Below are 10,679 nucleotides of genomic sequence, written 5' to 3' on the forward strand. Positions count from 1 at the left end.
TAGCCTGAAGCCCCGACCGGTCGCCTCGGCTTGTGCCAGCCTTGGCCGACCAACGAGCGGAATGTCCCGAGGCTCGGCCCTCGGATGCCAGGCTAACCCGACGATCATCCCGGGAGCAGACTAGCCTGAAGCCCCGACCGGTCGCCTCGGCTCGCGCCAGCCTTGGCCGACCAACGAGTGGAATTTTCTGAGGCTTGACAACCCTCGGATGCCAGGCTAACCCGACGATCATCCCGGGAGCAGACTAGCCTGAAGCCCCGACCGGTCGCCTCGGCTTGCGCCAGCCTTGGCCGACCAACGAGCGGAATTTCCTGAGGCTTGACGGCCCTCGGATGCCAGGCTAACCCGACGATCATTCCGGGAGCAGACTAGCCTGAAGCCCCGACCGGTCGCCTCGGCTTGCGCCAGCCTTGGCCGACCAACGAGAAGAATTTCCTGAGGCTTGACGGCCCTCGGATGCCAGGCTAACCCGACGATCATCCCGGGAGCAGACTAGCCTGAAGCCCCGACCAGTCGCCTCGGCTCGCGCCAGCCTTGGCCGACCAACGAGTGGAAGGTCCCGAGGCTCGGCCCTCGGATGCCAGGCTAACCCGATGACCATCCCGGGAGCAGACTAGCCTGAAGCTCCGACCAGTTGCCTCGGCATGCGCCAGCCTTGGTCGACCAACGAGTGGAATTTCCTGAGGCCTAACCCTCGGATGCCCGGCTTAGCGCCGGAAGAATTTCCTGAGGCCTAACCCTCGGATGCCTGGCTTAGCGCCGGAAGAGTTTCCTGAGGCCTAACCCTCGGATGCCTGGCTTAGCGCCGGAAGAATTTCCTGAGGCCTAACCCTCGGATGCCTGGCTTAGCGCTGGAAGAATTTCCTGAGGCCTAACCCTCGGATGCCTGGCTTAGCGCCGGAAGAATTTCCTGAGGTCCAACCCTCGGATGCCTGGCTTAGCGCCGGAAGAGTTTCCTGAGGCCTAACCCTCGGATGTCTGGCCTAGCGCCGGAAGAATTTCGGGAGCCAGGAGTCAGCAAGACGCTACCGAGAGTTAAAAGAAAAAGAAGGACGAAGGCGAGATGAAGAAACAAGTGAACAGTCCGACGGCAGCAACAGCTGCGCAAAGGGGAAACTTGAAAATATCTGTAAAGAAGAAGACGGACGGGGAAAGGCCCCCGATTAAATAGGCGGAAAGGCAAGTGACGCCTCGATGACGCCAGAGGACGCCTGGCTGCCGAAGGGTCGCTCGCGCCCCAAAGGCGAATCGACACCATTAAGGAAGGATGTCCGCCGAAATCCTCAGACTGCCAGGTCGGCAATAACCGCCATACGCCATAAAAAGGGCGGGGAGCTCGAAGCGCGCGCGCCTCTCCGAGGAACGGCGGCAATCTCGAAACATCACTCCCTTCACCTGTTCCCCTTCTGGTTCCAGGCTCGGAAGTGGGGGGCTACTAATACGGGGGAAATAAGCCGCCATGCCCCACGTGACCGGCACGCGCGCCCAGGAAGACTACGGCTGCCCTTTGATCCAGCAATCCGACCCCGAGTCGGACATCCTCGGCTCCGCAGCCCGACCCCGAGTCGGCTGCCCTTTGATCCAGCAATCCGACCCCGAGTCGGACGTCCTCGGTTCCGCAGCCCGACCCCGAGTCGGCTGCCCCTTGATCCAGCGCTCCGACCCCGAGTCGGAGATCTCTTGATAACGACAGGCTATTCCCCAGAGGCACGCCGCGGCCTCCTGCTCCACTACTCCCTGCAACGGCTGTATCCGATGCTGCTCCACGATCTCCTGCATCAGCCGTACAAAGCGGAGCCCCACTATGCCCTGACGTGGCCGTACCCGGTGCTGCTCCACGACGCCCTGTAACGGCCATGTCAGTGGCCACACCATCGTGCCCCACGATAACGAACCCCCCTGAGAGACCCCCCAGCCAGGTATATATGCGGCTGGGGGGAGAAAGGGGGGGAGGTGAGCAATATCTCCCAGAGCACTCTCTTACTTGCGATTATCACCTCTCCTCCTCCTCCAATCCCCTCTGACTTGACCGTCGGAGGGCCATCACCACCCTGGTGGTGGTGCAAGGCTTGTTTGCAGGTTTCTTGGCGGAAGGTGGAGCGCAACCAACACCAACCAAGACAACTCAGACGGAACCCCGTTCACACCGCAGTGCCAATCGTTCTCGGTTTGGACCACCAGCAACAGCAACCATCTAGCATGCACGATCTCCAAATATTCAAGGATTTTTTAGCCTTTCAACTCCTAAGAAAGCACGGCCATCGAATATCCCCAGGTAAGGATTCTACATATGTATCTATATAATATATATGCATACACAAACATCTAGATAAATATACACATCATTGCTCTTCCATGGAGAGAAAAGTGATTGATTGCTTTTGATGTCATAGAGAGGTGTTGCCGGTTTTTGCGTGACCCGCAAATGCTCCTGCACATAGAAGAGAACTACCAAGACTTCTTAGGAGCTATGTATGCTGTCTACAGAGCCACACATTTGATGTTTCTAGAGGAACCAGAACTCGAAAATGCCAAAACTTTCTCCAAGAAAATATTGCAAAAGGGATTGCCGGGCGAAGATATGAAAGACCAACCTTTGGCTCTTTCTGATCTCCAGAAGGAGGTAACTGAACAACTATTTCTTTTTTTTACGTTATCTGAATAGTTATATGGTACCTACCAAGTTATGAATAGCTTGCACTACTAGTCCTCTTTCTGCCACACCGAAGTGTCTCTAACCAATGAGGCACTGACTTGGCATTACATGGCTCAAGTGACCATCTTCTTGTGAATTATGCATGCCAAGTCTATCATGCCACATCAACGTCAAGAAAATTTTTATATTAGTGGTCGCAAAAGCATGACATTACTCTTTCAACAAATTTACAAGATCTATCTGGAGTTGCTAAAGGCAAGAAGTGCTAAATATCCCTAGATGTTAAAATATATGCTTGGCTGACAATCTAGTTCATGTAAATCGCTGAAGTAAATATTTGCCATCTTGACATCATGTGATTCATGTCGTATGTTTGCAGTTTCAACAACTAGTACTTCCATTTGGTAATTTTTAATGTTTATATGCCAAATCAGATTGAGCACGAGTTGAAGCATCTGTGGTTAGCACGGATGGATCATATGGAGCACCAAACATACATAGAAAGAACTAAAGGCTACAATATTTGGATTGGAAAGTCATCCTCTTGCAGGTACGGCACAAACCGACTAAGTACTAGGGACATATAAACACTATGGTTGGTGACATCAAATGTTTTATTTAAACCTGCAGGCTAACATGCCCGGACGACATTATCAAGCTTGCCATAAAAAATTTCATGACTCGCCAATCAGTCTACAAGACTGAACTCGAAGAGCTAAAGAGGTAGTTCTCAAGATAAAAGCAAATTATATGGCCTTCCTCCTTTCTAAGCGAAGTAATGAATGCACTTTCTTTTCCTGTCCTCTTTCTTTTTAGAAGAAAAGTAATGTGTGCTACTTGACAGAATGCTATGGTATTTTTTTTCCTCTTTCACTTTGTTTACTTATTTAATTGATTTTTTACTATATAATATCAATACATCACACTAGGTGGTCCAAAGATACAGGCCTTGCCAACATGGGCTTTGGACGAGAAAACACATCATATTGTTACTTCGTTGCTGCTACTCCCATTTCCCTTCCCTTAGACTCGGAGGTGCGGAAAATTATGGCTAAAAGTGCAATCTTAGTTACAGTTGCAGATGATTTTTTTGATGAGCACGGTTCATTGGATGAATTACAATGCCTCACCGAAGCAGTCCAAAGGTACTAATTAGTTGTTGCATGAAGGTTGAAAAATTTGCACATTGTTATTTTTTAATATTCCTAATTAATTGAATGGTTACAGGTGGGAAGGAGAAGGCTTATCTGGGCATAGTAAAGTTATTTTTGCGACTCTTGATGACCTCGTATGTGATATTGCATTGAAGATTTTCAATCAACAAGGTCATGATATGAAAACACTTCTTCAAGATTTCGTAAGTTTCTCATGTCCATCATTTAAAAATCGATGTGCATGCTTTCATGTTAGTATCTTTAGTTTGAGCAAGTTCAAATCTATTGTCATATATGAAAAAGTGGCGAGAAGCATTTGATGTGTGGTTGACGGAATCTGAGTGGAGTAGAATCAAACAAGCACCATCAATTGATGAATACCTTCGAGTAGGGACGCTCTCCATAGCTATACAAGCAATGTTTCTCCCCGCATGCTATCTTGCAAGTCCAAAACACCCACAGAGCTCTTCGGGAACCCGTTATAGCAAAATTACCAAATTGTTAATGCTCTCAACTCGCTTACTGAATGATATTCAAAGCTATGAGGTTATACTACTCCATCACCATAATTTCCATGTCTATTTATCTTATTATTTTTGTTTTTAAACTGATTCAAAATTATTTCAGAAAGAGATGAAAGATGGGAAACTGAACATGGTGCCATTGTACTTGAAAGCGAATCCAGAGGCAAATATTGAAGATTCTATTGCATACATACGGAACAAACTAGAAAGGTTCGAGAAGCAGCTGCTTGAAATTACTATGGTTGATAGCAATGCTGAAGTACTGAAAGAATGGAAACAAATCCATCTATGTGCTTTAAAGGGGTTTCAGATGCTTTTTAATACTTTTAATGCATTCGAATCACCTACCGCGCTACTTCAGGACATTACTATAGCCTTCTATAAGCCATTAGCTATGGACACAGGGAATGCTTCTACCAACGTTTGTGCTTAATGCTAATGAGTCAATTAAGGAGAATACAGGATGGTTAGTGTATGATCCTTCCAAAATCAAGCAGTTACTATATTATGTGAGGCCCAAATGTTTGCTTGGATTACGGTGTCTATCTTCTTGCATGTTTTTAGTTGTGCCTCCCAATTCTCCAAGTCCTTTATTGAAGATGTAGGTGGCAGCGTTCAGATGTGCGTGTGCTATATCTTCTATATTGTTACATTTTTACCGAAAGAGTGCTATGTGTAGTCTTTTATGCACAACATATTGATAATAATATAGAAAATGTAAGTGCAATAAGAATTTATGGTTGTTTTGTCCGTACCCTTAGTCATGTTTATACATACACAAACTATACTTGTATATCTAGGATTTTTGGCCTACCTTGAGTATCCAAAATCTTTAAGAGGCCCCAGCTACATCATCCCTTGTCATATATGGGCCATTGACTAAGTCCATTTTGGTACATTTGTAACATCTCAAGACCTCACCCAAAAAAGCTATCCAAAAGTTATTTAGATTTTGGATCTTGTATAAATACCTAAGTTCTTCTGGCACATAACTCAAAATGCACAGCCACATGGCTCCTCGTATATTTCATTTAGATTACTTTTATATCTTGTGTAATTATATCCTTAACCTCCTTAAAGTATGTCTAAGCGTGTTATTGAAATTGATGAATGATTGAGGCCTCAATCCAAGAACTATTGATCTAACAAAAACATCTCAAACATTATTCCTATCCTAAACTTCTTATTCAACCCGATCTAATGCAATTAATGTGTCTCAATGCAACCTAACTCGACGAGCCCAACTCTACTCGAGCTTAGCCCAACTCTACCCGACATGAGACTAGGCTGAATTGGATTAGGGTGGAGAAGTATAAAGATAGAGTTAAGTTAGCATTTGCCCTTAGATCAAATCAACTTGCCCGAGTTACAACCCTCACGAACAGGTGGATAGAAAGGAAAAGGAGTTCTTGAAATAAATATGACCAATGGACACAGAAAATGCCAAAAGAATGGAAGGAACTCCTTTCGTCATGCTTGAAGGGACTTGGGATGTTATATAACAATTCTAATGCATTCGATTCACCTGTGGCATTGCTAGAGAACATTAGCATGGTGATTTATGCATCTTTTGGTGATTTGTTCAGAGAACATCTATGCCACGATTTATGTCACATCCTTGTAAATCATGGAAGGAGAGCAGAGGACAGATTTGAATAACGTCCGCGAGAAAGAATTGTTGGTGAAAGATCGAGGTCGGTTTCAAGGATCACTACAGGAAATGTGGGAAAAGTCGATCCTTTTTTGGCGACGCTATTCACTAGCGTCGGAAAAAAAAACCCCAAGCCCCACATATCCTCACGCTTCAAAGAAGCGTGGGTAGCTTCCTCCCCAAATACAGCTCTCCCGATCATCATTTAATCCCCGCCTTCTCTGAGGCGGTTACTCGTCCCACCTTCTTCCTTATAAATTTTATTTCCTCCCCTCCCCAGGCCCCAACCTTCCTCCTGGGCCGACCAAATCTCGCTCTCTCTCCTTCTGTTGAATCTCCAAACCTTCTTGGGAGGATCGGGTTTTTCCCTTTCTTCTTCCTCTTCCTCCTCCTCCTCCTCCTCCTCGTCGTCGTCTCCCTTCATGGAATTTGGAGCACCCTCTGCTTCCAAACCCCGCGCTTCTTCGCCTCTGGAGCCCAAGATCGAGCCATTCGGGGAAATCTTGGACTTATCCCCCCAGCCTCCGCCACCGGTTGCGGAAAAGCTTTTATCCTCCTCGTCGTCATCGTCCGGGGTTGCTGCGCCTCGGCCCCTGGAGGCTCTCCAGAGCGCGCCGATCCCGCCCTTCCTCTCCAAGACCTATGAGCTTGTGGACGATCCCTCCCTGGATCCGCTCATCTCGTGGGGTTCCACTGGGAGGAGCTTCGTGGTGTGGGATCCCGTCGAGTTTGCGAGGGCCGTTCTGCCCCGGAACTTCAAGCACAACAACTTCTCCAGTTTTGTCCGCCAGCTCAATACTTATGTGGGTATTGCGCAAAAACTTTGCCGGAGACGGCTCTTGTTGTTTGTATGTAATTTTTTCTTTCTTTATTTTATTTATTTTTTATCTTGTTCTTTCAGTCTATATTCTTATATTCGTCCTTTGTTGTTAACGAGCATTGGATTTTAATCAAATGATTGCCCCGATAGATTGATTACTGCTGACGCTTCTTTCTTAAAAAACTACTGCAATATTTATTGGTTACTCAGATTGATCTCTGTCAAGCTCGTGGAAGAATTGAACAACATGATTCTGCTGAAAATATCTTCCATGCTGTGCTTGAAAGTGCGGGCAATCTGTTTGATGGAGAGAACAATTATGAAGCCCTTGTTGAAGAACTTGGCAATAATGTGGAGTTCAGCAAGGTAAGCATTCTGTCCGCTAAATTACTGTGAACAGAAGGAGAATAAACCAATTGGATGATTTGTTTTTTTATTATTATTCTTGATGGATTCAGCAAGAAAATGTTAGCTATTTTCTGGTTTAACTATGCATGGATGATATCACGTCATAATTTCAAGTAACCGATAATGATGAAAATCATGGGGCAAGTGAGCTTTCCATGGAAATATAATGTGTTAGTTAGAAAATGGCCAACATGGTTATTCAGTTAATTAGAAGATGCAAGCAGGTTTTCCTTTAGATGAGCTTGTTTTAGCAAATTGTTTACTGCACTTCTCAGTTATATAAAACCATTTTAGGAAGAGTCAGCATTGCTTGAGGAAAAGTGTTACTACATGCTTCTTTAGACCATAACTATCAAATTTCAGCTTGTTACTGATGATGTCTGTGCATGTATGTAGGTGCATATGTGCACACATGGCGCTCATTGAACATGGTCTCTCATTTACAAGCATGTTGGTTCAGGAAATCACGTGTCCTAGCATCTCTTTTCTTCCTCATGTTTGTGTTTGTGTTTAGGCTATGTTTGAACTGATTGCATATTAATCATACAATTAGGATATGAAAATATTTTACAGGTTGCAACAGTGCATCAATTAAAAATCGAGAACATTAAATAATCCTTTGCATGCCTTGCTGTTTTAGGTGCCTTGAAACTTAGCATGGAGTAAAAAATAGCAGCTCTGAAACTTTCATATATAATTTGCTTACAAGGACAAAATAAAATCTCATGGATATAGTATTCAGACTATGCTCATATATCTGCCAAAGATATGTGTGCATTTGTGGTTCTGGGTTCAACCTACTTAAGCTGCAAAAGGGAGATTTGTTTTCATAGGCTGGTCTTGTCTGTTGGAATCTATGTTGTTCAAACTCTTGTTCTTCTATGCTTAGGTACTGCTTCAGTAGTATGATGACCAGAACAGAGAACTTAAAACTAAAATAGGAAAGAACAATTAGGGTTTATTATTTTCGAGCTCTGTTCACCTGAGTTGTGCATTAGTGAGTTGAATTTAATTAGCTGTTTCAACAGTGTCAAACAGGTGGAGCATTGACAGCTGTAGTTTTCAGATGACTTTTGAGCCAACGCATTCTCATTTTATACAACTTGAATGTAACACAAACATGCAAATTTGTAGGACACATCATAGTTGGTTCCAAATTTGAAAGTTTATAGAACTACCTATTATGAGAATGTTGCTTCCTACATTCCGACCTACTTTCACATCATTATCCTGTTTCCAAAAACGTGAAGCGGGAAAAGATCTTTGCATCATTTGTTTTCGTTAGCCTCTTGGACTCAAACCAAAGAAATATAATTTTGCAGGAGTACATGGAGATGTTGCGCCGTAACATCCGTCAGAGGCTAGAAACAGAGTCCAGACCAGAGTCTTGACTTGCATTCCACCTGCTCGGTGTATCACTGCTTTGCATGGACTTGGTGTATGAAGCCTGGCAAGCAAGAACTCGCAGTTCCGTGTTGCCAGCTTCCTATTGATGGCTACAGTTTTTTTTTTTTTTTTTTTTGGCTAAGAATGATGGCTACAGATTCCCATTGATGGCTACAGTTTTTCATGCAACATCCTTTATGTTCTGTCATGGGTTTCATTTTTTTTCTGACAATTGTATGGAGATCGTTGCTGGTGATGTGCATGATATAAAGTTTTGTACCATTTCAAAACTGTAACAAATAATTATTCTCGTTTGAGATGGTTCCATAAAAGTTTGAGGGTTATTAAATGTTTACTTATTTTTTTCTGTGTACCTTTCCCTCTTTCTTGAAGTGATGGAATAGATGCCAATATAATGTGGACCAAGTGGTCACCTTTGACCTTCTTTATGCTGGCTGCTTGGTGTTATGTACCTGACTAGTTTTCTTGTCTTACGATGTATTTTGGGTTTTGGCAGCTGGCCATTACCGGCCAGAAGGTTTGTTTACCTAGTTCACATTTCTTTTTATGAATTTTTTTTTAAAAAAATCTCTATTGCCAACGCTTAAAAGCGTTGGCAATAACACTATCCCGGCACAGGCGCATTAGAAGATTTTAAGCCTTTGCCGACGATTTAAAGCGTCGGTAAAGGTAAGGTAATGCCGACGCATAAAAGCGTCGGTAATCCCGGCACTAACACTATCCCGGCACATGCACACCGACGCATAAAAGCGTCGGTAATCCTTTGCCGACGCTTAAAATCGTCGGATATAAAGCCTTTGCCGACGCTTTAAAGCGTCGGTAAAGGTAAGGTAATGCCGACGCAGGCGAAAAGCATCGGAACGAAAATGGTCCACGCCCACCTGCCCGACAGTTTCGTGACGCTTTTGGACGCGTTGGATTAAAAAATACTGACGCTTATAAGCGTCGGTAAAAGCTCTGGAAAGCGCCGGGAAATACTATTTTTTTTGTAGTGGATTGAACTATGACATAGCTTTTGATCCAATGGCAATGCTTTCTGCAATCAATTGCCTCACAAAAAGAAGCCTTCTGAAATCAAACGAACACTAAACTATGTGAGCCTCAAAAGTTGCATCGATTAGGGTGCCCCTATTACTACATGGTCCTCTCCAGGCGTTCCTTTATTCCAGTACCTTTGTTTAAGATGTAGTTTCCATGATTCAGGCATGGGCGTGGAAACAGCTGTGACATACCTAATTCGGTATTGTTGTATCTGTTGTTGTTTCCTATCAGAAAAAAGAAATAATTTATTGTACAAAGAAGAGAGAATAAAAGTTGTATGAACGAGGTTCTATGTTGTAGAACACTGGTGCCCGACTATGGCAGTCACTAAAGATTTTAGTCATCCGTAGGAGTCAGATAATTCATATAGAAAGATTATGGCCGTTGAAATAGAGCATCTGCGAGTTATATTCCCTGATAAAACATGTATCCAAAAATATATTTTTTGATGCATTGTTTTCTCTTCGTTGGGTCCGATATGATCGTCGATGTAATGAATCTTTCATGCAACATATGATTGAATGGCTCGAGAAAGTAAGCAGTATTCAACCACAGAAAAAAGAATGATTGGAGGGCAAGCAGAGCCGGAGCCCAACCAATATAAAGTTGCTTTTGGTTTTCAACACAAGATGGAAGTGGAAGTAAGCATGTAAGCAGGGTAGTCTAAAAACAATGTAGCAATATGGGGAGCCACCGGTCGTCACTGAATTAAAAGATGTTGCATGGAATGAAGTTTACAGGTTAAGCAATGCTATGCCAAAAAAAATGTTGCATGGCTGACCTTTATTGATTTCTTGGGATTCCAAGTTCGGTTCTCCGATTGGCTGGTTTTGATTTCTTGGCTCTTGCTAGAGTTTTTGTTCTTTGTTGCCAGATACCTTTTTCTTGTGGAATTGGTGCTTTGATAAAAGTGCCCCGCAATTATGTGCACTTAGTATTCACTATTGGTTTAGTTCGAGGTTTTGCTTTCTTTCTTTTTTTGAAATTTATCAATCAATAAACCTTTTCTTGTTCGATC

General features: G+C 43.9%; 2 protein-coding genes across 3 annotated transcripts in view; both read left to right on the forward strand.

Moving 5' to 3' along the window:
• The window catches only part of LOC120104029 (S-linalool synthase-like), a 47,968-nt gene that overhangs the window by 12,071 nt on the left and 25,218 nt on the right, over positions 1 to 10,679 (forward strand). The gene's annotated exons all lie outside the window — the stretch shown is intronic.
• LOC120110536 (heat stress transcription factor A-3-like) lies at positions 6,162 to 8,958 on the forward strand. Of its 2 annotated transcripts, none has more exons than XM_039125788.1 (3): positions 6,162 to 6,833; positions 7,016 to 7,171; positions 8,536 to 8,958. In XM_039125788.1, exons 1-3 carry the CDS (start codon positions 6,408 to 6,410, stop codon positions 8,602 to 8,604), a joined length of 651 nt encoding a protein of 216 aa, XP_038981716.1. In that variant the 5' UTR covers positions 6,162 to 6,407; the 3' UTR covers positions 8,605 to 8,958. The 2 variants fall into 2 exon arrangements, with proteins under 2 accessions (XP_038981716.1, XP_038981717.1); XM_039125789.1 differs by having other exon boundaries at positions 6,164 to 6,788.

This window comes from Phoenix dactylifera, chromosome 4 (genome assembly GCF_009389715.1).
Source record: "Phoenix dactylifera cultivar Barhee BC4 chromosome 4, palm_55x_up_171113_PBpolish2nd_filt_p, whole genome shotgun sequence".
NCBI classification, from domain to species: Eukaryota; Viridiplantae; Streptophyta; class Magnoliopsida; order Arecales; family Arecaceae; genus Phoenix; species Phoenix dactylifera.